We start from the raw sequence: 27227 nt of genomic DNA, 5'->3' as shown, positions 1-27227 counted from the left end.
ACAAATGACAAAACCTAGATTTAGGATTTTATACATCAACTAGCTGCCTAAGTTCCTACTATAATCAATGGTACCTGAAGAACTATTCTGCTCATCCTAAAGCAGACACCTATTTTCAGTCAGCTGAACAGCTCTTCAGGTCCACTGACTAGGTCTCTGCAGACTATAATGGGAGCACAGGCAATGAGCTCACACCCTGGCATCTAAATTTAGGTGCTCTAGTCTGTGAGCCAACCCTACAGTTTATACAGCCAAAGTACATAGGCATGCTGATAAGCCAAACATACACATGCTGTAAGCAACTGCTGGGAGAATGGTCCTTTAAAAAAACCTTTTCCAAACAAGGACTTTCATGAGAAAATGCAAGTCAGTATAATAAGAAAGCCTGCTAATAGAGCACAAGTTGAATTCCCGAACTATGTTCCACACAAGTTTCAGTCTGCATGAAAAGCAAATGGTTTCTAGATATACATAAGGAGGGAGAGATTCTGCCCCACAAAAGCTGTCTTCAAAAATAGCAACACATCTGAATGATTTCCAGCACACAACTGGTCAAGGAAAATATCCCTCATTCATGAACTGTGTGAGCAGGGAAGGGCTGACAAGGATTTCTCTTTTTAATAAGTAAGCATTATAGTTGTGCCACATTTTTCACCAGCTGCTATATATAGGTATGGAGTGCTGGACTTACAAACCAGAAAACCAAATAAATAAAGGCTGAGTGAAAGAAAATAATCTATTCTTTAAAAAAAGAAAAAACCCTACACCACAGAAGCCAGGAGAATTTAAGTTAGGGCATGCTCAGACACTACAGTATGACAGCAAAGTACCACTTCCGTGAATTGCTGTAAATTGACCACTTGTTCTTAATCTGTCCTAGTTATGAGATAAAATAAATACAGAGGATAATCTCAGCATCCTACGCCTTCCAAAGATCCACTTTTTGACAGAGCCAAGGACCACATCAATTGCTTGCTTGTAGAATAATGCTGGGACCACATGTTTTAACAATTATGCAGGCTAATATCCTCCTCTCTCTCAGTCCCTCAGTATCACAGAGTCACAGAAAAGCACACACGAGCAAAAGCACAGGCTACGTTCTTGACCCTTGAGATGCCAACAGTTGACCTACTGAGGTGTTCATCTGCATCCAGCTTTCTTGGTGACCAGGATTCTCCAGGGTAGAGGATCACTGACACATCTCACTACAACTCATTAGCTCTTTCTCCTTTGCGTTGCCTGCCAGCTTGACCAGGAATGATCTTCAGTCAGGGACCAGGATGTAAAAGCAGATTCAAGCAGCAGTTACAGGGAGATTTGAATTAAATATTGCTGTAAATAACATGGCATTGATTCTGCATTATTCTGTCTTATTGAAGTCTACAAAAGCTGTCATTTCCACACTTTTACTAAGAATTCATCATGACCACCAGAGCTAATGCTTTCCCTAAACCTTTGCTTAACAGAATTTTATTTCCTTCATCTAATACTTTGTCAAGTCATTCCCAGCAGCAACCTTTCTGTTATTTTGCCTGAGCACATAAATTCATAATTATTTTGATTGCCCTGTATTCCCTCTTAGCTACTGGGACAGGATTGGCTCCAAGGAAAAAAAACAATCCAACCAACAAATAAAAATGCCAGAAAACAATTCCACAATACAAGCAGTGCAGAGCTCTCAGCTCCTTTAAGTCTTTAGTAGTTGCTACTTAAATAGGATCAAAGTCAGTTTTAAATGAACAGGTGAGGTAATTTCTACTTTTCTTCTTGGAATGAAGTATTCTACAACATAACCAAACGATAACATTAAGCTAAAGCTCAAAGAATAACAAAAACCTTGGGGCTGTCAGTAGCCAGACATGCTAGGGGGCTCAACTCCACTGTCCCCAGACAGAGGGAAACCTGGGGCCAAACCCACTTCTTTTACATTTTAAGATGAGGCCATTCACATGTTCAACACATTCTTTAAGAGCTCAAAACTGTAGCAGGGCATAGTGGCTTACTGCAAATGTAGATTTCAGGACAGTTTGAAGGAATGCTTTACACCAGTGAGCTTGAGGCCCCAGAAGGCAGTCTTTCCAGACTAGCAAGAAGATTCTGCAGCGTGGCAAGTTGCAGGGGCAGATGAGCTGAAGGACCCCCACATGGCAGGCTTCTGGTCAGCTACTCCGCCAGGAACTGTGGCTTTGCATGTACTTCCGTCTGGGCCTTTATGGTCTAAACTATTCCAAATTAGACAGCCTTTAAGGCACATTAGAGTTCATTTATTCCCCCAGGCACTTGTACTAAGAAATGTAAAATCAGACATGTTAAGTTTACATTCCTGAACTGTCAACTGCTGGTATTATTGAAGTATATAGCTGCCTCTTTATATAAACCGTATTTATGATTGACTGTGAAATTAGATCAGCAGCACACAGCTATATCGTTTTGCTGTTTCCATGATGGATTTTTAGCATTGTTCTAAAAACAAGAGCGCTGTTACCTCCATAACATTCATATCACTTAAAAGAAATGCTGCTTAACAGCAGGTTGGACTGGCTGTTCCCTGCTCTGCCGCTAATTTACTCCCTTGCTTCATCTGTCTATTGCATGTCTTCCCACCTGAAGCTGGCAGAAGGAGAACAGTTATTTTGACCTTCTTGGAAGACCCTAGGAGCAAGTAGGGATGTACTACTTTGCAACTAGGTACAAAACAGCAGGTCTGTTTCCTTTGGCATTGCTCCTCTGGTTCAGCCTTTTTATTTCACAGCTGGTAGAGCTGCTTCTCCAAATCCCACCTTCACACCACTAGAAGTTAAAAAATCCCAAGAGAACACAGCAGATTTGGCAACCAATCTAGCCATGGAAGCATTAGTTACTAGAAAACCTCCCTTAACATCTCAAGACTGAAACAGACTTGAAAAGGAGAACATAAAGAAAAGAGAAACTCTTACACAGCATGTAGTTTCATAGCCTGACAGAAGAGGAGGGAGGCAGAAATAAGAGAAGAAAAGCTGCCATTATATAACAGTGTAAGTGGCATTTTAAGACAGGGAGGTTTGATTTACCAATTAAAAAAACTTGATATTGCAAAAGTGAACATTTGACTGTTGCCTTTTAGTTCTGATTAATACAAGCAAAGGATTTTCTGGTATTATTTACAAGTACCCAAGATTAGTAGATGAGAGCTCATAAACAGCTCTGAAAAACATGTATCAGTTTCACTCAACTACGGTGGAATTGTTCAGAGTTTTCCTATACTGTGAAACAGTAAACATTGTGGCATATATTTGTAGGTCGGTATTCTAGATATAACTTACTAGTTTACAGCCTGCAAGAGTAAGGGAGTTTTAAGATGCAAGTTCTTGCTGTCGTTAATGTTATACAATTAAACTAAGCATGCAACAAATACACTACAGTCAGATATGTAGCCTTCTGGATGCAGGTTGGTGACACTCAGGTATGCAAGTGCAACATGCAAAGAAGTAGAGTGTGGCAGGTTGCAATGGGAAGGGGGAGGGTGAACAATCAGGGGGGAGCCCACACAAAAAAGCACACCGTGCTGCTCAGCCTGTCTGAGATTCAGAACAAAATTATCTTAGCAGTGTTCAACAAAGGCACTAAACTTATTACTTAAAGCAGCAAGAGATGATGATGACAGTAGGTTCCCCAGAATTACACTTCTACAGCAGTTATTGGTAGTACTAAGCAGACTGAAGGCTGAAAATGTCTCTCTCCAACACACACAAAACTTGAAAGGATGCAGCTAACAAGGAATGAAAGCCATTACTGAAACCCTATCAGGCCACTTCCTAACCCCAAATACCTCTTCTGCCAGTGGCTACTGCCTCCATAGTACAGACAGCTAACGCAGGCATAGATCCAGGCCTCCACTACTTCGTTTTAAAATTACTCTGATAGGCTGGAGCCTGTTAGCTCCAGCTCATGTGCCAGGCTGTGACCTGTGAGGCAGAGGACTTCTTCTGTTGCTTCTGTGATGGTAGCAGGAGGCTGCTCTAGGTGTTCATGTCCATCAGAGGAGTGGAGCAGCTGCTCCTTTTCAGCCACCCCAGCTCACCTGGGTTGGGCAAGAGAAGCAGAGCCCCACTCTCCCCAGAGCACTTGTTCTCCTCTCTTCCAAGGTGGACTGAAATAACTCAATTCTCCTTTAAAAAAAACAAACCCAAATACCATCCAACTCATCAGCAAGTCTTTGTGTGAAAGTGTTTTAAATCTGAAAATTGGGTGCTGAGTGAAGCATATTTGTTTTCAAGCAGAATGCACAGGTTTTTAAGCACTTATCCACTAAGCTATTAAAAGAGAAAGTAAACAGTGAAACGCGTGGAAGTAGCTGAAGGGAACTGCAGATTTAACACAAAGAACATCAAGTTTCAAATTTTAGTTTAAAAAAGAAAAAAGCATGCTCATGCTTTCAGAATGACTCTTATTAGGTTTAGTTAAAAAAAGCTAGTTATTTCCTAGTTTGGAAGCCCTTAATAACCAACAAACTCCCCTCTTTACTTCAAAATAAACTTTGAAAAGTTTGATTAAAAAGTAAACAGAAAAAAAACAAACAAGTGCACACGTAAGGTGGAAAATGCTGGCCGAAGTGTCAGATTAGGAAGTGCTCACCCCACTAGGTGCAGGGGATTCAGAGAGACATGTTAAGCCGTTTCGGGCAATGCCTCAGAAGGCGCAGGGTAAATCTACACAAGCTGAAAACCCGCAAGTCAGAGAGAAATTTCCCACAAGCCTCGTGTGAAAGACTGCCTCCTTATACTCAAGTCTTTGAATAGTGCTTTTCTTCTGAAACAAAGTGCATGAGGTACAGCGAACAAACTGTAAAGGTAACTAGGCCTTTTGTCATATAGTTCCTCCACCCACTCGTACTTTACCACACAATAGCTCGTTTACAGATTCAGACCACTCCAGCTCGACACAGAAACAATCCTGTATTGTGAAGTGAATCTACCACAGGAGTAAAATCTAAAAATACTTCGAAAAGTCTATAACGATCATTTAGTAGAACTCTACGGTTCTTCCCTTAGAGACAAAGGCTTTCCCAATTTGAATGGGTAATAACAGACTTAGTCACTCCTTACTTGAGTATGACTAATAGCCTGCAAAAGCAAAAAATACATATGTACCGTACAGTATATGAAGCTGTTCATCTCTTAAAATAAAAAGATGATTTGCACTGAAGCAAAAGTAGTTGTAGTATAAAAATCCATGTTATTTCCCCTCCCATCTCCACTGGGGGAGAACAAAGCACTATGTAACACAGACCCATCTCTGCATGTGCTACCCAAGACAAGCTATACGTGTTTGTTTACATCGGCAGATAGGTGCAGCAGCTACAAAATAGTGACGGGTAGAACAAATAGCAGATCACACAGACCAACCAGCAGTCTGCCTAGTCAGCCGTACATTAACACAAGTAAATCATGGGAGACCAGTTAGGTTGCTGGGAAAGTCTGGAAGAAAAGACAGATAGCCTACCTATACTCTACTTGCACTTTCACCTCATAGAGAATAGTTACTCCATCCCCCACAAGCCACTATAATAGAATAAAGATAAACGCAGGGATTATGCCAAGTTGACCCCAGGCTTTGTTCTTTCCCTCCAAGCACATTCAGTGAAAAGGTCTAAACACACATCTGATTTGACAAGCATTCAGATTCACAAAGAACGTGGTGAAAGTGAAATCATACTTGGGGCATTCATGGGTCCCTATGTCAAAGGTCATTCAGCAGCGTTTCAGCTGCTGCTTGCTAGGATTTAAAATGAACTAGTTTAAACCCCCATCACCACAGACACTGACATATAGTTTGTGCCAGCCAAGAACGTTTCATACCATGTTTCGCAAAATTTAGCTCAGAGATAATATAATTTCTGGACAAATGTTTAATCCTCACAACTGGCACCGTCTCATCTAGAAAAGACAAATAATTTCCTTTTTTAGCCAGATTCTTGATGTCAACTCACATAATTCATCTGCAGAATATTGAATTATTATTAGAAAGAAGGTCTGAACAAAGCATTTATATGCCTTCCCCTTTTAAAAACCAAAAACCCCACAGTTTCTTCTACCTAAAGGTTGATCAGTTGATTCAAGCAGAAAAATAGTCACATTTAAATCACTTAGCTAAACCAGAAAGCTCAAAAAGCTTTATTAAATAACTTTTCATTGATTTTCTCTGTTTATCAAATATTATTCGAGTCTTCCAACCTTCATTAAGGATGTTTAAAGAAGGTGCTTTAGAAACTAACTTGAAACAGTAGCAGGCTGGGCAGCTTCAGTGCTACGAAAAGTGGGGGAGCAGCAACTGAAAACCTGCTGAGAAATAACAACAGCGCAGGAAAACAAATGTATTCTTCTAAAGCCTTTGTGAAGCTCAGTCTCAGCTACGGCCAGCACAGTGGTAAGCCCAGCTGTCGATTCAGCAAGCTGCAAGACTGTCACTCCAAAACAGGTCACAGTTCAGCAAACAAGTTGTTATTTGTTTTTACTGGAGATGAAGAGGTCTACTCACTAAAAAGTGGCATTTCTGAGGCAATGTTTTCCTAGGAACAACTATATGGCTTTAGGTATTAGATATAATATAGCATGTTGCCACCTGTAGACATCAGTAGACTTCTTTACTGGAGAAAATCTCAAACCTCGCTTTATTACAGCAGGAGGTTTCACATAAGGATGCTGGTTTTCCATAGCTGACAAGCAAACATGTCTCCGTCACTTCATCAGCAACCCAGACTTCCCCAAAGTTGAATGGTAGGGCATCAACATCTCCTACTACTACCCCTAGCTCCTACGCCGAGGCATTTTGAGTGCATCTGCCAAAAAGCAGCCTCTATTCCTTGAGGTTTCCACCAAAGGCATACAATTTGGTAACAACAGACACAGGACCCACAACTGACTGCTTCTCAAGGAAGTAGCAAGACAGCCCCTGTTTAGTGGGACGTGCACCGATAGCCGACAGGAATTAGTTGCATTACATGCTCTCATCTTATACACTCAGGCATCAATTTAAATAACCTCTAGGCAGAAGACAGCTTTATCCTTTTGACAAATAGGAAAAAAAATTTCTCAAGAAAGCACAAAACGCGCTTGTTCTTTTTGGCTAAGGAAATAGGCCCTCTCAAACCTCTAGATGTCCAATATGACTTCTTCATCCGCACCCTTCCTCCATGAATAACTAAGAATCCAATTTAAATAGAAGATTGACTTCATCTCAAAGACTGAATATTTTGTTCTAGAGCCCTCATGCCTAAATGGAAACCCACTTTCCATGAGTGTCCTGCTTGCAGAAACGGACAGAAACATCAAAAATAAGGACACAATTCCCTGTTTGGGACAGGAGAGATGACTAAAAAACCCTTGTTCTTCCTCACGTGATACTACAAGGATGACAATACAGACATCACAAGGCAAGGCAGGCCTCACTTCCCACCAGATCCCTTCCATCCCCCAGTGGGAACAAAGCACATTGCTTCCCTAATGACTGGCAGGTCATGTTCAGGATAGTATAGAAATCCCTCCTATTCTATCATGCTGCTTAAGTGAACAGATTTGTCATGTTGGTGCAGTTGCTTACTAGTTTTAGAATATTCTGAGTTTTGTACATGGCTGTTCTGGCTACCAGATAGTTTAGGAATCTGTGAGGTACAGAGGAATAAGATTCAATTAAATAAATAAATAACTTCAGGGGTATTGATTAGATATCATCAATAGCATCCAAGGCAGTAATAGCAACATGCTTTTGGCTGTGTGGTTTTCCAGAACACCCTTACAAATCAAAAGGAAATCTAAAGACAAGCACATGTGAATGAATCTAAAAGATTTTGAACACATGCTTTCTCCAAAACAGAGCTTGACACTCCTTGCCTCATATACTACAGGCTGATCTGCTGAGGATTACATTTCAGTCTTTGCAAGTTACCCAAATTAAAGAGTTCCCAACTGTAACAGACAGTGTCCACTGAAGTACTCTGCAAAGGTCACATAGGTTTTGCAGAATTGTATGAATTGCTCCAAGGACCCTAAACCACCTATTATTACAGCAGAGATAATCATAAGCCTTATTTAAGCTCAAAAACATCGATTTGGCTTTTTTGGTAGCGGTTTTTTCCCTTCTCTAGAATAGTCTTGCTTGGAAGAAGAGGGAGAAGAAAGGAGATGAAAATACACTGTAGCTCTGCATATCTTAAAATCTTGAAGTTCTTAGACAGCTGGATGAGATAGCATGACAGAGTTCACTACCTCATCCAGGAGGGAGAGCAGCATTGTACTGACACCTTTAACTTCTCACAAGAACTACTCGATTCTAGGATATGGAAAAAACATGAGGCTTTTTAACATTTGTCTCTGAAGCACATCCAAGGGACTCTTCTTCCTATTCACAGAAAGGAAATCCCACAAAACTGGAGCCACCAGGATTCACATAGGGCCTATAATACATAGGAAAGATGGCAACAAACAATACCTCAGTCGGACAACAAAAACACATACTCTAATTCTTCTACTGCAGAAACACACTGCTGTTCTACCTATGGAAAACCGCAGACAAATAAAACTGAGGTAACTACATGGTTCTGGCTGAACTAGGGAACAACAGCAAATCAGCATAAAACCTGTGAGCTTCCACATGTTAACAACACTGCATTTGTCAAAGCTCAAGGCAAGGGTCGACCATCAGGATTCACAAAAGCAAAACTGGAGGGAGGATACAAGAAGGCATCTTCCAGGCCTGTATCCTCCAGGCATCTCATTTTGCATCAAGCATTACACGTTCTTTTGCACAAAGCCTTCTGTAATTTCATAGTTTATACATTAGATATTTTACAGGAGACATTAAGATCTTGCCTCCTCCTCACTACATACAATCAGCAAACAAAAGACAATTTGTACAAGGTATTTTAAAACTTCCTGTGGACTTTGAGTTAAATCTAGTGATAAATATTCTGAACTGGTTACCTTTTAAACCTGAAAATATGGATTTCCAGGTTTGAGATTTCTCCCACAGACCACCTCAGGCACTCCATAGCTCTGTGGCTAGTGGCCATAATTGTGTCCTAAACCCAGGATTCCACACTAGTACTTGCCAACAAGAAACAACAAAGCAATTTTAAGTATCGACCCAAAAGCTGTTGTTAAAATTGAAAGATAATCCTGTTTATTAGTACTAAGACCAGGTATTACTAGTGTATTTTTAAATACAGAACCTCAATCACACTAGTTAACTAAATGTTTATTTTTAAACTAGCAGGCACAAAACCCAGTTAAAGTTCTTAAAAAGTCCTGGTTGCAGCGAATTTGTCCAAAAGGAACATTTGGAAACAGACTACAGGTTGGTCAGACAGACTGACATACCATATTACTTGCCACTTGATAAGAGCAATCATACAACTTTAGGAAGCAAGAACAGTTAAGTTCTCCCCTCCCCATGGTATACCCCATGACAAGACTTTTTATGAATGTTTGGAATAATTTAGCACAGATCCTTTCATACCTGCAAACTTCCCTCATACATGGTATTCAAGTCAGCTACTCTACTGTTGTAGCCTGAATACCACAGAAAACAAGTAAAACTATCTGCCAAAAGATTAATTTTTCTGTTACCGAAATACCTTTAAGATGACAAAAACTGTATTTCTTATGTTTCCTCTGGTTAAGTAAAGTTGAGCTTTCAACTGTTTTACCACTGTCTTTGGTATTCTGCAACTTCCCAAATCCATCCTAAAAACCAGCCAGGGAACAACACTGTAGCCATGTCAGACCAGGGCAGTCCAAGGCAGCAAAACCTTTCTCAGTATGATGTGTGATTATAAAAATCACGTTTAAGAAAAGAGAATAGTTCTAGATTTTTTTTATTCATATTCATAAACGTAACTTCCCTAAGCTGCATTAATGTGCAACATACTGTTTTCAGTAGTGCCAATTAAGTCACAGATGTTGAAAGATTTGTAAAATATGTAGCTACCTCCTTCCCCCATAAGAGAGTTCACTTTCTTATTTTTACTCAAATGCCTTTGCATTACCTACCAGTAACTACCTCCCTTTCCACCTGTGACTACAGAAACTAGTGGCTTCCTACTGTAAACCACAGCAATCACATGGCACAAGGAAAGAGGAGAGGAGAAAAAATCCACAGATCCTTTCTTAATAAACTAGCCTGGAACATATTTGAGTTGTCACCATCTACAGACTACCTACTGTTAGAGATGGTTAACTAAGCTTTTTTTTTTTTATCACCAGCTTCCTTCATAAGCAGCTACAATCTTCAGCACCATAAAAAGCTCATATGATCATGGAAACAATTCTGAACTGCAAAACAAAAATGCATGTAAAGTGAATTAATACTGCTGTCAAGGGAGCAGCATCTGTGGAGCTCTGTGGCATAATCGGTTTCAAAAATCACCCTCAGTTGTTTCCTTTTTCTTTGAGGAAGGCAGACTTTATTGGGGGAGAGGAAGGGAAGAAAGAAGTACGCATGAAGTACACGTTTTGAGGAAGGGTTTTCCCTTAAGGAAAATCAATCCAAGAGACTGGGGAAGAGTTGGTGTGTGAAGTACAGCTAAAAGGAGATCTTCAAGTGACACGGTCCATATAACAGATGGAATATACATTCAGAACAGCCACACTGAGACCTGGCAACAGCTGATAGAATGAGAAAAATAACACAAAGGTTACTCAAACAATATTCCCATTTTATTTATTACAAGTTGTAATTTGTACATTTTGCTGCTAAAGCATAGATTTCCAGAGTCCACTTAAGTTGTATCCACAGTGTCATATTGAACAGACTCCAACAAGCGAGACAGACTAAAACAAGTATCAGTTAAGAGGTTTCTTTAAAATTTAGTACTTTAGGATAAGTTTTGCATGTTTTAACAATTCCTCCATATTCTATACACCAAATTGTTTTTATGCTGACTTGCCAGTTAGTTTGGAAGCCCTTGTTTATCAGAAGCTGTCTTCATCCAAGCAGATGCAATCCAGGAAGATCCTCCATTTAGAATAAATGAGAGTAGTGCACCTTTTTTGGGGGGGAGAGCAGCTTTTAGAGCTTGCATGCCATAAAACAAACAAACAAATCTCCTTGAAAGCTGTAACTGGAAGTTAGAAGGGCAAAAGCAGCCACTACTGCTTACAGACACAGTAAACTCTGGACAATTGAGAGGTTTTTTTAAACACAAGATTCTTATAGTGGGTAAGTATCACTGTCAAAAACCTTGATAGGATTCCTCATTATTTTTCCTGCTACTGTGCTTCTGCACACAGACTTATGCCTCTGCTTGATCCAGCTCACTACAGTTTTATATTTTATATCCTCCTCTAACATCTGGATTCCCTCTGTCTCAGCCAGCCGTGTTTCTGGCCCAATTTCCTTCAAATCTGTATTAGCACATCTTCCAAAAGACTTAATAAACCCAACATACTTCTGCAGGGCAGATTATGTAATCCTGTAACTAATCAAAACACTAGAAATAAAAAATTGGAAAGAAAGAAAAAAAATACACCCGCATGGTGAAAATGAAGCTGAGCCGTCATGCTATTACTCCCTTCCTTTCCCCATATATATACAGCAATCAGGAACAGCAAGTAGTACATCATCCATTTAGCTCATTGGTATTTTCGTGCTAGAATGATTGTCAACACTACTCTGTAAAGCACCTAGGAATACTTTTGACAGTTGAAAAAAATTAAGTTTATTTTACACCCATTAACATGATCATAAACCAAAGGCTACTCTCTCCATCTCACCTATACAGATATCCTCCATGGCAGGCTTGTCATCTTTTGCTTTATAATGGAGTCATTTTATTGCATGCAAGAAGCCTCAGGCATTTCGTACAGCCCATTACTCTTTGCTGCCCACATTCAGATGGCTAATCTGCTATCAGCCAGAAGCTTGACAGACAAAAGGAAAAGGCAGGAAAACAGCACACATGGTTGCGCACGCGCACACACACTTCAGCTACAAAGTGTTTTGACAGTAGAACCAAGAACCAACAAGACACACATTTGATTGCTGTTCTACTTAATGTTTCTGTGGTTGAAGGAAGACATACGAGTTCTTAAATGGTAGATAGGCTGGGGAGACATTATTAAAAAAAAAAAAAGCAGCAGCTTAATTAGGATGCCTATTAAGATACATTAAGGCACAAACCTGGAAGGCTTTACTCAGTGAGTGAGCATCTTGGAACTTGAAAAGTCATAAACATCTTTCTATTCTGAGGATTTGCTATACAAGACCTTCAAAATACTTAAAAAAATATTGGTAAAAGTTAGAAAGATGAAATAAGGGCTAAATATAAGCAATTGTAAACTATTAGAACAAGACATTTGGCAAATTTTTAATTTCAGCACTTCTGTTTTCTTACCTGCTTAAAAAAAAAAAAAAGAAGAGTTTTTTTCTAAGTTCTATATTCTTTCCTATATCCCAAATTATTTTGACACCATACATATGCAAAACCCAATGCAGTGAAATGATTTGCATATCATACTGCATAACAAGGAGCTTTTTAATTGTTTGGGGTTTTTTTTGGGCGGGGGAGGGATTTAAAAGTTGGGGTAATTAAATGGAGAAGGCTTGCAACTTCATAACAAAATAAAGAAAATGACCATATTTGCTGGAGTTCTTAACAACCTTATTTTGTTTCTGAAGGAAAGCACTTCAGCAGAGTCACAGGCAGTACCGGCAAAAATATTTTTTAAGCATCAGATCTACAGGCAAAAGTTTGCATCAAATACCTTGTAAGAATTTTCCGTCAGTATCACAAACCTCTGTTTTATGTTGTGATTTTTATTCAACTAAGTCTATTTGTATCCTTTGCAGCTGGAAAGCTAAAATTGTCCCTCTTGCGTGAACTGGCTTAGCTCACAGAAACAGAAAGTCTGCCACTAGTTTTAGTCATTCACATGCTCAGGTACAAACCCTGCTCATCCTTTTAAGAAGTCCCTCTCCATCGTGTAACTACCACATCAGCTATGCCGGCTGATCCCTGAAGGCAGGATTAATGACGTGGTGAAATACAGATAACTATGGCATGTTATACTGCATTATGTGTCACTGGAACTACTTCCCTTTTCCTATGCTACAACATCGATTCAATTTTGCTTCTCATTTCTGTTTAAGTTATTATTCCACTTCTGTGTCGAAAAAGTCTCGCAGCATTTTGATTGCAATGCAGAACTGACTCTATCTTACTTCCACTATCTGTTGTAAGACATATTTAGGGTTTCAGAATACAGTATGTCAGTCAATTTAAAATATGGAAATAGTACAAGGTAAGCCTTACCATGAAGAGCAGAAGTTGCCAGAATAGTCTTTTCCATAGAATTGGTCTCTGATTTTAGTATCATTACAACACTGCGATGAACGACAGAAGTTTACCTTGTGTTACTACAGGGAGCATTCAAGCCAGCCTAATAGATTAAATTATTGGATATAATAACTATACATATGTATGCCTACAAAAGAAATTCCTATTTTAAATGCAAATTCACCCTCAGCACTCAGTAGCTAGAATGTATCAAAATAGGTTATTATAACAAGTGGTCCAACATTCTGCTCCTATCTAAAGTTTAAAGCTGGCAAAACAGTGTTTTCTTGTTGCCTTTGAGTCACCAAGTTCTGATATCCCCCCCCCCCCCCCCCCCCGGTGAGTCTTGTGCTGCAGGACGTGTACTTCTCTCCTCCTGCGGCCATCTGCAGCGACACCATCCCTGGCGGTACTCTGCAACCTTATCTTTCTCTCCCACATTTACAAGGTAAGAAGGGAAAAAAAATACTACATTTGCATATGTAATTATGGTGTAGCTCAGCAGTGAGCAAAAAATTACTGGAAGTTGAAAACAGATATGCCCAATGACCACACCTTAGTTTTTCAAATGAAAATGCTTTGCAAGGAAGGGGAAGGGACAGCAGCAGGGAAGGAAGCCAGTCATTACAGCTCCAAATCTGCTTCAAAGTCCTTATTCACCACCTCATGCTCTTTGCGGGGCCAACTGTACCTAGGTCCTTCCTGTGAACAATAACATAAGAATGAATCCAGTAGTCTGTGACTAGTTCTATTTTGCTTGAATCTACCAGATAGCTGTACCAGGAATACTAGGGGGGAAAAAAGGAAAGGCTATGGGAAGACATTAAAAAACCAGGACAGAAGACCAAACAGGTTACAGATTCTGAATAGTACCTCCTTTTCCAGTCTAAAACTTCACATGACTTACAGTAGATAGCATACAGGAACTTAAGAATAAAATGGACTAGAAGGCGGGAAGAAGGAAAATCTGATGCGTACCTGAAAGGACACAAGGCAGAAATTCCTCAAGGCATTGAGAAACACTGTTTAAAGACCAAGCATATTTAGGAAAAAGGGACAACTCATTTCCCTTATGTTTTTGGGCATTAAGAAAAATTATGTTAGATTAGGGGAGGGGGAAGGTGTTAGGAAAACAAACAAAAACACCAACCTGCTTCTTTAGGTCAAATCTACCGGTTTAGCAAAAAGCAACCTAATCCTTGTAATTAAGGTCTGATTTTTCTGTTCTTTAGTTTGCACTTTTTCAGATGGAATAGATTTCCCCAGGCCTTTTTCAACCATGCCACATTTCTGATGTTTCGTAATTTCATTTTGCTTTCTCCCATATACACTCTGTGGACAGATGTCTCTACAGAACGGAACAGAAAACTGCCCTCAGTGTCTGTCAGTTGTCCGTCAGACAGAATTTGAAAAGGGATGTTTGCTGAAATAATGAAAACATTTCATATCACAATAACTGAAGGTGTTCCCCAGTGTCACTGGCCCAAGTAGCATTTGATCCTAACAAGGACAGGCACACTAGTTCATACGTAAAAATACTCTCTCTACCACATCAGACTCTTTTAACCCCTTTATTTCAAGTGTCATCCATGAAAGTCAGTCTCGGGATCACGGTGAAAGGCCAGGTTTATAATCCATTTATCTCCAGCGTTCTTGCCAGCTCCTCCAACGTTCCCGATCTAATGCTTGACTTCTGAGAAGCTAAAAAACAGAAGAGTTTGCAGAAAGGCAGAGGATATCTGCATCAAATCCAAAAACATACTTAAAAGAAGTATATAAGACTATGTAGTTAGTTAGATAGTTAAGGAAGAGTTGTTTCTTCTTCTGATACACTCCAGTATCATACAAGGTTCTTAGCGTTTAAAGAAATAATTTTATGTGTCCTTTCACTCAAGGGGGACTGCTACTTGTACTCACAGATCCTAATTGGATAAGATGGAATGTCATCTCAGCACAAGATAGAATTTCTCTTTTTTTACTCCCTCTCCTCAGTCATAATTGAGCCTCCTAACACATCCGGAAGAACACACTCATCATTAGACATGTTCATTTGCTTTACAAAGTTCTCCAAAAATAGGATAGATGGAACATATTGAAGGCAGAGCAACAAGGGAGATGCTACCAAACAGAAAGCAAACATTTGTAAGGGAAGCAACAAAGGATGCCAGTTTTCGGGTTTTAACCTTTGGGTGACAGCAGTTGTTAACCAAACTGCTTTGCAACAACAAGGGTAAAGTCCTCACATCAAGGAGATTGTGACAGCTGGGAATGACAGCTGAAAAGGAGAGAACTGAAACAGGCTGCTTTCAAACAGTACTGATTTCTCAAAGATGAGAAAGCATATTTTTAGTTAACTTCTGTTGCTCTAAAAAAGCATGTTAAAATAAAAGATACAGTTACATTAGAGTAATGGCATCAGAAACAAGTACAGAGTGAGGCAAAGTTTAAAAACCACCTTTCTTCCCTGTTTGGGGTTCCTCTGGGGACAAATGTACAAGCCTAAAGAACCCTGGTTAATATGTTCAGCACTAACCAAATGAAACATTTGAATCACTACCTGACTGCTCCACATGTGAAGATACAAACTTAATAAGTTTCTTCTTTCTGCTCTACCACCACCTATCCTCCTAACATGTGAATGTAAGCTGTCAGGTACCCACACAAGGAATCAGATGTATAGGTCCAGATACAGGAAGAGAAGACTCAGTACATATATTTTTACTGCCTGAAAAGTGCTTACATACTGTGGTGATGGAGGTAGTATTTTTCTCAGGAGTACCAAAATAGATTTATAAAGCTATGCTGCATTTAACTGTAGTCACTATTTTACTCATCAAGTCTCAGTCTTTTTGACTGGGTTTCCCATTTTCCTCGACTGTCACACAGGAATACTACTTACCTATGCAAGAAAGGGACAAACAGATTATTAAATAAACAAACTGTGGCTCAACACAAAAGGAAAACTGAAAATATCCCTAGTCTTTCTTTACAAGAGGAGGGCAAGCAAAGATTAAAAAACTGCAACTGTGAATAGTTTTTAAAAATATCAAACTTCTGTTACTCTTTCCAATAACTTGAAAATGAGACGCTAGGAATTAGACAGTCAGAAAAGCAAACCAAGACTGAGAAATACCCATGCACTTGATAAAGCTCAAGAAATTGACTCAATAAGAATAGTGGAGGCAATGGCTTAGTGAGAAGTTTAAAAAACTTGCCAACATAACATGAAAGCAGAAAGCATTACAAAAAACTACACACACGAAACCCCCTATAGGATCCCCCAACAATTCCAGTGTTTCAAGGCATCACCTAGTCAACTGAGGTCAAAGCTATTTCCCACTGTGATCTTCTCATGCAGCTAACCAGGGACCAGATTCATCGCTCCCAGGAAGGCCACCAAGGTGCATCAGAAATAAGGTATCAGACCTTCAGTGAGAAGCAGACTACTCCCTTCCCTATTCCGCCCTCCTTCCTTCCCACACATGCTCTTTGCCTCGCCCGTGCACACCTGCCCACTCATGCATACATCCCTCTGCTCTCCATGGTGTGCTTGGGGTTTTGTTGATTTTATTTTTTTTCAAATTATGAAGATTTCGGACAGCATTTCCCTCAACAAGAAAGAGTCCCCATCATAACTGATCTATCCCACTGCCTCATGACTAGAGCTAACCACACATCTTCCCTAATGAGGATACCAGACTGCTCTCCACACTTGCCCAGGCCCCCAGGTGGGAGCAGCACCCACCTGCACCCATAGCCACTTCCCACAGGGCTCCGCCTTAGCAGTGGCAGCCGCTTGTGACGAACAGTAGAGGTACTCAAACCTAGACTGGGCATGTGTTTGTCCCAGTCAAGTAGACTTTCCAGGCCTGACATCTAGCTACACATTTCTGGGGAATCTTTGTTTTAAGGAAGACGTACGCTTTTTTTATTTACTTAGTGATCGTTTTCAAATATTAGAATACCAGCCACATGCTGAGACTCTTCTTTAGTCATTACTGTCCCAACGAAACCAATATCCTATTAAATCACACCTCTGCCCAGATGTTAACCTCTAAGAAAACAGTCTTCTAGACACCCCACACATTGGAGTAGGCATGTTGATGTTAACAGTGTAGGTCTTAAGCCAATTCCCTCCTGCTCTGTTTTACTTTTGCGTACCTACACACCATTGAACTTAAATTTTGGGAATACAAAAAACACCAGAAGACAAAATTCTACTTCTCTGGCACATCATTACATAAACATTGACTACACAGACAGGAAACATCACCAGTGAAGATACTATCTTAATACCATCTAAAAATGACTAAAGAGAAAACTGAGTTTTGCATATTGCCACTTGTTTGCTGAAAGTACAAGTATTTCAAGACAATAAGCATGAAAGTTTAAATACTTAAACTGAAAGGAATAGCAACTGCTAAATGATAAATCTGTTCTTTCTCTTTAAGGCTCTAGATCAAGCCAAATGCAAGGGTAGTCCCAAGGATTAAAAATGGATTGAGACTCAGTCTTGCTATGGACTTCCTGTGTGACCTTGGGTAAGTCACTTGAGAATTTAGTTCTCAAAAATAACAGGCCTATTACAGCTGCCAGAATGAAGTACCAAAGTTCGAGACAACAGATGCAAGCCAGGTCCTGCTTACTTGCCCGTAATGGAGAAGATCCTACCTGGTGAGCCCTTTCAAAAAAACATAGATAAGTATGACCAGAACTTCAGGAATATTGATATTAAGCACTGGAAAGTTCATCTGGAACTGTACTTTGAAAACTGGCACGAAAGTTGTTATGAAAGCCTACATAAAACCAGAATTATTTCCGTTTTTCAAGCTCTTGTTTTGTGTATTTGTGTGAAACCTATCACGAGTAGAATCTTTATGATCTCCAGAGATGCAGTACGTACCGTTAAATATTGGATTTACCGTCAACAAAGCACACCGTATTCTAATCAGCTTGCAATATCAATTAGTTAGAGTTTTTGAAATGACTACAAACAGCTAATGAGTTGAAAGCAATGAGCTTATATTTTTGGGAAATAATAATGACTAAATTTAGCAGGAGGGATTCTTAAGAGCCATTTGGCTAGATACTGTAGTTCCAGCAGCTCCCCTGCAATAGAGCACAGTTGCTCAAAAAAAAAAACCAGTTAAAAAACAAACAAGCAAAAAAACCCACAACCCAAGCTTCACAGAAGTTGGTTTTATTTCTTTAACGTAGTAATAGAGTCCCATGCATGTTAAAAATGTCTGCCATCCCTCGCTGGCATTTTAAACCCTGTTAAAACAGATGTTTCCACATGAAGAAAGGCACTGCACTGATATTTTTACTTTAGTTCACTCCAGCCCCTGCCCACCCCCTGCACTGTAAAGCTTCTTTAAGAAGAAATGACAGGTTAATACCACCACCTGAGCCCCAGTGGGGAAGGAGGCAGTGGATGGCTGCAGAACCCCTTCCCCCCGCACTGCCGACGGAGGAGCTCACTTACAGAGAGCAAGGGCCTAACTGAAATCAGTAACGCTGCTGTTAACGGGACCTGTAATAAAGCCCAAAGTCAACAGAAAGACTCAATGGGGAGGGATATCTTATATAACAGGAAACATTCAACAGAAAATTTGGGCTGAGTTCACAGAAGTCAAATCCTCAGACTTTGACTTTTAACTAAAAAATTTCATCTGAGTGACTTCTATGACAGGGAAACCCACCTCAGAGGGAAAGTTTCACCTACTTGCTACTTTTCATCAACTGTTTCAGCAGCATGTTTACCAGAGTCCTATGAGCAAGGAAAACTGTTTCAGGCAACTAATCACCTTAAAAAACTCTGCCTCAGGTAGCTAAGTACCTTAAAACACCCTGCTTTAGAACTGTTACAATAACAAGCACTGATTACTGAGAGAAAAATGAAGGGATAATGACATTTTTAACTGTATTCCCATTATATTTCAGTATTTAGTGTTAAAACATACTTGTTTATATGAGAGATTTCCCTGGACTCAAACAGTTAATTCAGTTGTCCATGCAGACCTGTTCACTGTGCCTGGAATTTTCACTCGGGCTACATTCCTCAATTCCCAAATTGCAAATTTAAATTAATGTTGGAGTGAAAACATGATACCTAGTGAAAAAGAAAGGGAGGGGGGCAAGAGAAGAAAGGCACGACAAGGAATGTTGTATCCCAAGCGTCACTAACACCTGACATCCTGCCAGTAGTTAACACCTTGGAGCTAACAGAAATACGCCATGCTTTTGCCTTATTCAAAGGCATTTATGATCTTCTTACAGTCCTTAGCTTTGTAACAAAACTTTATATGAAATTATTATCTAATAAAAATAAAAAGAGAGGAAATCCAACTGTAAAGCAACTGAAATAGCACTCTAACAAGTCAATCTATGCAACCTTTTAGTAATGAACTCACTGTTACCAGGGGTAAAAAAAAAAAAAAGCCTGCCTCATACCCTCTCCTCATATATACCTGACAGCATGCAGAATTTACTCAGTTTCATACATTCTTCTTCTTACCATTAAACATGCATCTGAAGAACAGAAGGCATACTTACATTATTTTCAGAACATCAATATAAAAGGCTGGTATCTTTTTAACCCTCTAGTAAGAGAAGTTTGAAATAATTTGCTTGTTTTACTTGTCTCACAGCATTGCTGAAGAACAAGATGTGTGACTTCTGGTTTTGCTGTTTAATAAGAATTCAGACAATCCTATAACATATATGAGAGATGCTAAGAAAGCAACTAATCCTGATCCTGCAAGCCAACTCAGAATAAAAAAAACCTTTGCTGATACTGAATCTATTTAAAGTCCACACAGGATTCGCATAGTGTGGTAATGCAGATGACTGGCAAAAATCACATCCCTCTTTTCTCCTCCTCATTTCTCTATCAAAAGAGGGGCAGAAGGGGAAAAGGTAGATAGGAAGAGAGACTGCCAACCAGCGCTACGTTTTTGCTTTATCAGAATGGTGCTATTGTCCCAGCACTTCACTAGCTCCTTTGCCATAGCAGACGTTTTCATGTACTGGCCAGAAGTAAGGACAATGACACAGTATAGTTTTCGTCAGGTATGAAGTGCCAGATTTTCTTGTAAGTGGAGGCTTTAATGGCAGCACCAATCGGGTCTTTTGCTGATCTCCTGTAGGGCCAATAAACAAGGTAGAAAAGGAACCAGCTCTAGAGTTAAGAAGATAAGACTGTCTTTCCAGCTACAGTTAATGCATCAGGATGCCAGCCGTAAGTTCTGGCTCTCAAACACAGAGATGAAAAGAAAAAACTAGAAACAAAAGTTTACAGTACAAGAATAGCTGTGTTATCAACAGATAAACAGAAGGAGATTTTACAGTATAACTACTCAATGCCACAGCCCAGTATTCTTAACTGGTATACTGGATGTCAAGTGCAATCTCTCTCTATAATAATCTCACATTCTGTGGGAAAGTGGGGAAAAAGGCAACTGGAACAGCATAAAACTGATTTAGTGAAAACTACGAACAAGCCAGTTGCTGAAGCATCTCCTGTATGCTGATCTCTCATCAACAGAAGATACTCACCTATAAGAGCAAAGTGCATTTAGAGATTTAGAAAAAAAAAAAAGTCTCATTTATTTTAAAGGTTAAAGGGTTAACATTTTTCTAGCCATTTTCTTTAGTAAACATTTGCAAGTCAAACATAAACCCACTGCTGAGAAATCTCTATTATCCAGAATCTATTATCTAACTGATCCTGATGCTTCAATGCACAATGACTTAAGTTGGTTTTAATTCCTCAAAAAAAGGAACCAAAACCAGCCTAAAACAAGACATACTACATTCTACATTGCAGAACTAGTTGATAAACTAGTTTATCATAGGCTTTTTATAATAAAACGGGTGCAGTGATGAGGTCCAAAAGTGACGAAGATGAAAGATACCTGGAATGATACCACATCTTATACACCTTTTGTTTTCTGCAAGTGATACATACTGCAGACAAAACGTTTTGTGCTAAACAGCCTCAAATCTGGTTTTCTAATATTAAGCACAAAGGAAAAACACTGACAGCAAGCGTGGTAAATAAATCCCTCCCTTGAGAATGAAAGCAGCAGACAGGAGGGGGCTGACATGCATGCAGGAGAAAACTAAACACCATCTTTTTTTTTCTACCTGCACAAGTTGCCATTTGCTGCAGCGATCAAGAATCTCTCTTCCCTGTTGATCTCAAAAGCTAGGTTTCCAGAAAATTTCTCTCTCAAGTCATCTGTTGATATGCTTTAAGAGTATGATATTCCTATCACTGGATCTTTAAGAGAAAAATCCATTTTCTTTCCTGTTCAGGTAAACATGTTTACAGCTCCTGCACAGACGCTGGGTGGTTCAGACTCACATGTCACACACATGTCGTCAGCAACAAGAAAAGCCCCTTTCTCTGATCATCAACATTTTTAATAAGGTAAAGAGAAAAGCACTTTCCAAACTTACCTTTAGCACAGCCAAATCATGCTCTAAATATAAATATTTACACTAGGACAAGGAATTAATAACACGAGCGTGCAAACAAAAATACTTGCTAGAAAATACACACAGCAAAAATAAGAAAACCCTCTTAAGTTCAAAGCAATCAAATCATCTCGTCAGCCCCTGGAAAGGCCATTATTTATCATCACGTTATGCCCGAAACAGTCAGGATTAGAGAGGAGAAGCACCGATCGTGACTCGGATCTATTTCGGAGACCGTTCACTGCGTATGAAAACATCTCGGATCGCAGGCGAAAGCCTTCCTATCTGTGACCCTGCACAGGAAATGCCACATAAAACCTAAAATTGCCAAGGAAGGTTACAAAATCTCCTGCTTTACATCCTATTGCGAAGAGTCGCTACGAGAACCGAACTACTTCTCCATTTTCCAGAAAATAAGTAGAGAGTGGGTGTTACGAGCGAGCGTTTATTCCCCCTGCCGTGTACCTTCCAAATGCATCTTAAAGTAACACACGTACCAAAGGGGGGGTGGGGGGGGGGGAACAAGAGACAAAACAAAAACCCCCAAAACCACCAACCCCACGGCAGCCCTCAAGTCTGAAACGTAAACGTAATTCCTTATATAGTCTGCAGCAGTTGGTCACACACGCACGGAGAGCGGAGCGGGGGCCCCCGGCCAAACCGTTACCACCCATTATTATACAAACAGGTACCTCCGAAGCCAGAGGGAAGGGAAGAAACTTCGCCGCCCGCCCCCGCCGCCCGGGAGCAGCCCTCCCTTCCCCACCGCCCCGGGTCCCGCCGGGGCGCGCAGGCAGCGCGGTGGCGGGGCGCCGCCGGGGACCAACTCTCGCCGGCGAGAGCGGCGGGCGGGCGGGCGAGCGAGCGAGCGGGCGGGCGGCGGGGGCGCCGGCCCCCTCCCGCCGGCCCGGCCCGGTCCGGTCCGGGGCGGCCGCGCCGCGCTGCCCCCGCGCGAATCGCTGCCCGCTGCGGCGACGGTGCCTCCCCCGCCGCCGGCAGCCGCGCTCCCCGGGGGTGTGTGTCGGGGGGGTGTGTGTGTGTGTGTGTGTGTGTGTGCGCGCAGACCCCCGGTGACGGCTGGCGTCCCCCACCGCCGCCCCCCGACAGGCGAAGGCTAGCCCGCCCCGCGGCGCCGGCCGGGAGCGAGGAACCGGCCCGCTGCCGGGCGAGCGAACGAGCGAGCGAGCGAGGGGGAACTCCGGCGGAGAGGCGCTCCCGGGCGGGCGGCGGGGCGATCCCGCCCGCGGGGCCGGGAGGGGGGAAGGCGGGCGGGGAGGCCCCGCTCCGCCGGGGCGCGCAGGTAACAAGTTTCGGAGTTGGGGCTGCCGAGGCCGGCCGGGCGCCGGAGGCTCCCCCGCCGCTCCCCGCGGTGGCTCGGCGTCCCCGCCCGGGCCGGAGGGCGGCGGCGCGGCCGGGGCGGGGGGCGGAAGGGGGGGGCCCCCCGAGCCCGCTCCCCGCAGCGGCGGCGGGGCGGTCGCGGGGCGTGTGGGGGAAGGCAGCGTGTAACGGTCCCGGACAGGCGGCGGAGTGCGGAGGCACCGCTAGGCGGAGGAGGGAGGCAGGCGGCGAGGCGAGGGAGGCACCAGGTAGCGGATATAACGGTGCGGAGGGAGCCGGGCTCCCGGCGAGGAGCGGCGGGGGGAATTACTTTCGCGCCCGCCCGACACCCCCCCCCGCCCCGCTCCGCGCTCGGGACGGCTCTGCCCGGCCCCCGCCCCGGCCCCGCCGCCGCCCCAGCGCGGCCGGGCCGCTGCCCCGCGGGCTGACTGACCGTTATTGCGCCTCGGGTTCGCCTGCTTCCTGCGCTTACACCTGGGGCCATCCGCCATGATCCTCTCGCTTGTGTCTAAATGCTCCAGTCACCTCCTCCCCCGCCCTCCCCCCTCCCTCCCCTCCCCTCCCCCCCGGACCTGGTTTACGACACTGGGTGGTTTTACTTTTACATCACCTTCCTACACCTAGTGCTCGGCCGGAACCTTGTTGCCAGGGGAGACGGGCGCTTTACGGCAGGACGTTTGAACGGCGGCGGGGGAAAAGTTGCGGCCGCAGGTACCGGCGGCGGCGGCTGCGGCCGGAGGGGCTCGCGGGGCGGCTGCGGCGCCGCCCGGGGACCCCCCGACCCGCCGGAGGGCGCGCCCCCCCCCCCCCCCCCCGGGCCTCCGCCGGCGGCAGCCGGGGGTGGGGGGGATCCCCGCGGGGCGGGGCGGGGCGGGCCGAGGGGGCGGGGGCCGCGGGGCGGGGGGGGGCGCCGGCCCCCGGGACGGCGGAGGGGGGTCGGCCCAGCCCGGCCCCGCATCGCCGCGCTGAGGGACCGGCCCCCCGCCTGCCTCCCGCCGCCAGGTGCCTCCCGCCGCGCTGCTCCTGCGGCCCGCTGGGCGCAAGCCACCGGCGGCGGCCGCCGCCGCCAGGTACGGCGGGGCTGAGGCCGGGCCTGGCGGGGCTGAGCCCGCAGCCGGCCCCCGCTTCCCCCCGCCCCCGCGGCGGGCACCTGCCCCCGGCCTTAGAGCAGCGGTGGGGCTGTCACCGCCGCGGGGCCCTCTCTTCCCCCGCCGGCTCCCTTACCGTAACCCGGCCGGGGCGGGCGGCGCAGCGGTGTTAGCGCGGGCCGGTTCCCGTCGTGACGGTATCGCTGCGTTACAGGTCTCACCGAGGAGCAAACGGCCGGACCCGAGCGACGCCGCTCCCAGCGTGTGGGAAATCTGTCGCTCTGGGGCTTGCCTCAGTCATACTTCCCGCTTTTACGAGGAGGAGAAGAGGTATAAAATTCTGTGCCCTAAAAAGTAAAAAGGGAAGGGAGCCGTTTTTCACGGATAATTGATGAACAGCCTCCTTTGGGCTTAAGAAACGTACTTAGTGTATTAAAAATTAAAAACATTACCACTGTTTGTTTACTCTTGCTTTTCACACTTCAGGCAATAAAATAGTTTGGTAACTTTCCATTTGTTTCTAGGCTTTCTTCTTTCCTTTTTTTTTTTGTCCTTATCCTGGGATGATTCTGTAGAATTTATGGTTCTGTGCTTCCGGCGAATCCTTTTATTCAAGCAAATTAAATTTCAGTGAAAGCGTTTCTGTTAATGGGATACTTTTAATAAGTAATTGATACACTACTGAATATGAGGCCTTTAGCTATTCTACATCGTCTCCACCTGCTATACGTTCACGCGTTGTCACCTATCACCTCATCTCATGGAAGCGGCGTAACCTGTCTCTAGAAAACGAACTATTGTACGCTGGGAGTTTGTGGAAGGACCTTGCATCTGAAGCTTCCCCAGAAGTCAGTATGATCAGAAACGCTTAGAAAAGAGATATAGGGCTAAAACAGATGCAGAGTTAGGTAAAGATCTAGAGGGATTTTTTCAAAATTAATTGTACTCTTAGAAATGTACATGAGTCGTGGATTTGGGTACTCGCAAGAAAGCAGTTGTTGCCCTTCTTTACAGGTACAAATCATTTGTCTAATATCTCTAAAAGAACTGGTAAATTTAGGGTGTAGTGTTTTTACAGATGTATCTTTACCCAGTGTGAATTGGCTGCTGACTTCAACAATTTAATGAGGATCTACCTGAGAGTCATTAAATAAGGGTAACAAATCAAACAGTACAAAGTGTTTGATGGACTAACAGAAGTCATTTAAAAGCATTAGATTTGGCATTAGCTGGGAGTACTGGACCCCAAACACGAGGGTAGCTAAGAACACAGCATGAAACCAACTGCAAGATAAAAATGAAACTTGTCAGCAAAATTTCGAGTGAGTGAATTGCAAGGGTTAAGGCAGAATCTTGTTTTTCTCTGGCTTTAATAGTTCCACATCCTTGCTCGTCAAGTTTTTGTACAGAAGATACCTGTGGCTCTGAAACTGCTTGCAAACGAGGGCTTAAGGTGTTTCGGAATTCTTGGATGTTTTTATCATTCTGTGGATGAATTTAATGAAAATATTAATATTATTTTCATGCTAAGTTTTTAGTTCCTTAAAATGTGTCATGTTTTACAAGGTAGTTGCAAAAATAAAAATAATAACCTATCTGTGAATATATTTGTAATAATATTCCCCTGCATGCCCCCACAAAATTCCAGGCCCCTCTTTAAGTGTCTTTCAAGTAGCTTGCTTTCATTGAGTTTTGTCACTCTTTACCTCTGGATAAGAATTCTTGTCTCTTCATTTTGAGCAATTTATGTTCCCTAACAGAATGAGGAGGGAAACAGTCTCCTGGTGTTTGTTGTTGCTCATTTTCAAATAGCCATAGTGTCTGTTTGAGCGTTAGTCTCTTGAGATTTCCAAGCAGCTGGGAGAAACCGGTGACAACTCTTGCTGCCCATTAGTTTCTGAAGAGCAGAACTGAAACTGGCAGGAGCATTGGTAGCTCTATGCTGCTACAGTTTTGATAAATGAGAAGAGAAAACCAAAGCAATCTTTGTGTATGTTATCTTTGATACCACAGAGGTCTAGAAACTAAAAAAGGAGAGGATAGCCTTGTGCGTCAAGTTATCGATTACCCCAATGACTAGTCATTGTGGAAAGCATCTCATTCACAACTTGTAAATAGGTTAGGTTGGGGGTTTGATTTTTGTTTTTTAAATTTTGATATATTTAATCAAAGCAACTGGGCATGTCACATCTTTGTATACAAAGTTCCCATTATTTACTGTGCTAAAAAAGCATCACAATTAAGGATGCGGCCACTGTCAAAGTGTTTTGACCTAATACATTCTTCTAATCCTGGATGCAAACCCACTAGTTAAAATTCCTGCTATCTTTGTAGTGTTCTGCGATGTAAGAGCACATTGTATACGTAATTTAAACTGCTTTGTGCTGCAAGAATGAAAAAATCCTCTTTTTCTTTATGGTGCATAGCTTTTGATCTGACTTTTCAGTCAAGGATGCAGGAGTTAATTAATGTGCTAGTTTGCAAAATCTCAGCAAAGCAGTATATATTCTGCATCCTCCTAAATATGGCAGGCTTGAGAATATGATTCTTTAAAGGAGCAATTCTAAGACAGTGGTCATCCATAACAATTAGTTTGTCTCTAGTGGCACAATTTGTGTGGGGATTTAGGCAACCTAAATAGGCATAATGTAGTTGAAATGTCAGATTGCATAGCTGCTATACTTCACCTTTTTTGAAATTTATTTCCATTGTCTGAAGACAGGAATTAAAATACTTCAGCAGTCACACTGGAGTATGGATGCTCGAAAACCAGCTAATGATTATTACATACAATTTTTGCCGTTTTAAAAATAGTCATGTATTTTGTGTTATGGTTTATGATCTCTTGAGTATGTATTATTAAATAAAAGCAATCAGTCCTCTGTATGCCTACTCCTTACTCATGTTTATGAAATGAAGTTTCACATCCTATCTTGAGTATTCTAGATTTAATGGTGTTCATTTAGTTGAATGAATTTAGAATTACAGTGGAAAATGCGTCAGAGAATTGT

The 27227-nt window shown here is 42.4% G+C and overlaps 1 protein-coding gene and 1 long non-coding RNA gene across 5 annotated transcripts in view; one reads left to right on the top strand and one right to left on the bottom strand.

Annotated features, from left to right (window-relative positions):
- Nucleotides 1-23700, bottom strand: part of ZEB1 (zinc finger E-box binding homeobox 1) — a 126963-nt gene extending 103263 nt beyond the window's left edge. The window contains exon 1 of one of the 2 annotated variants that reach the window (XM_069778067.1): nt 23562-23700. In XM_069778067.1, the coding sequence (XP_069634168.1) occupies nt 23562-23619 (58 nt within the window). In that variant the 5' untranslated portion in view covers nt 23620-23700. Of the gene's footprint in view, nt 1-22482; nt 22656-23561 lie in introns of those variants that run through there. The other variant, XM_069778068.1, reaches the window with a different exon arrangement.
- Nucleotides 21776-27094, top strand: LOC138684441 (uncharacterized). Of its 3 annotated transcripts, none has more exons than XR_011323708.1 (3): nt 21776-22478; nt 23753-23839; nt 24431-27094. It is a non-coding gene; the product is annotated as an uncharacterized lncRNA (long non-coding RNA). The 3 variants fall into 3 exon arrangements; XR_011323710.1 differs by lacking the exon at nt 21776-22478 and adding an exon at nt 22898-23391; XR_011323707.1 differs by lacking the exon at nt 21776-22478 and adding an exon at nt 22900-23376.
- Nucleotides 27095-27227: the final 133 nt, after the last annotated feature.

Source organism: Haliaeetus albicilla, chromosome 2, assembly GCF_947461875.1.
Source record: "Haliaeetus albicilla chromosome 2, bHalAlb1.1, whole genome shotgun sequence".
NCBI classification, from domain to species: domain Eukaryota; kingdom Metazoa; phylum Chordata; class Aves; order Accipitriformes; family Accipitridae; genus Haliaeetus; species Haliaeetus albicilla.
Note: the sequence above shows the minus strand (reverse complement) of the source record. Positions and strands in the feature narration are given on the sequence as shown.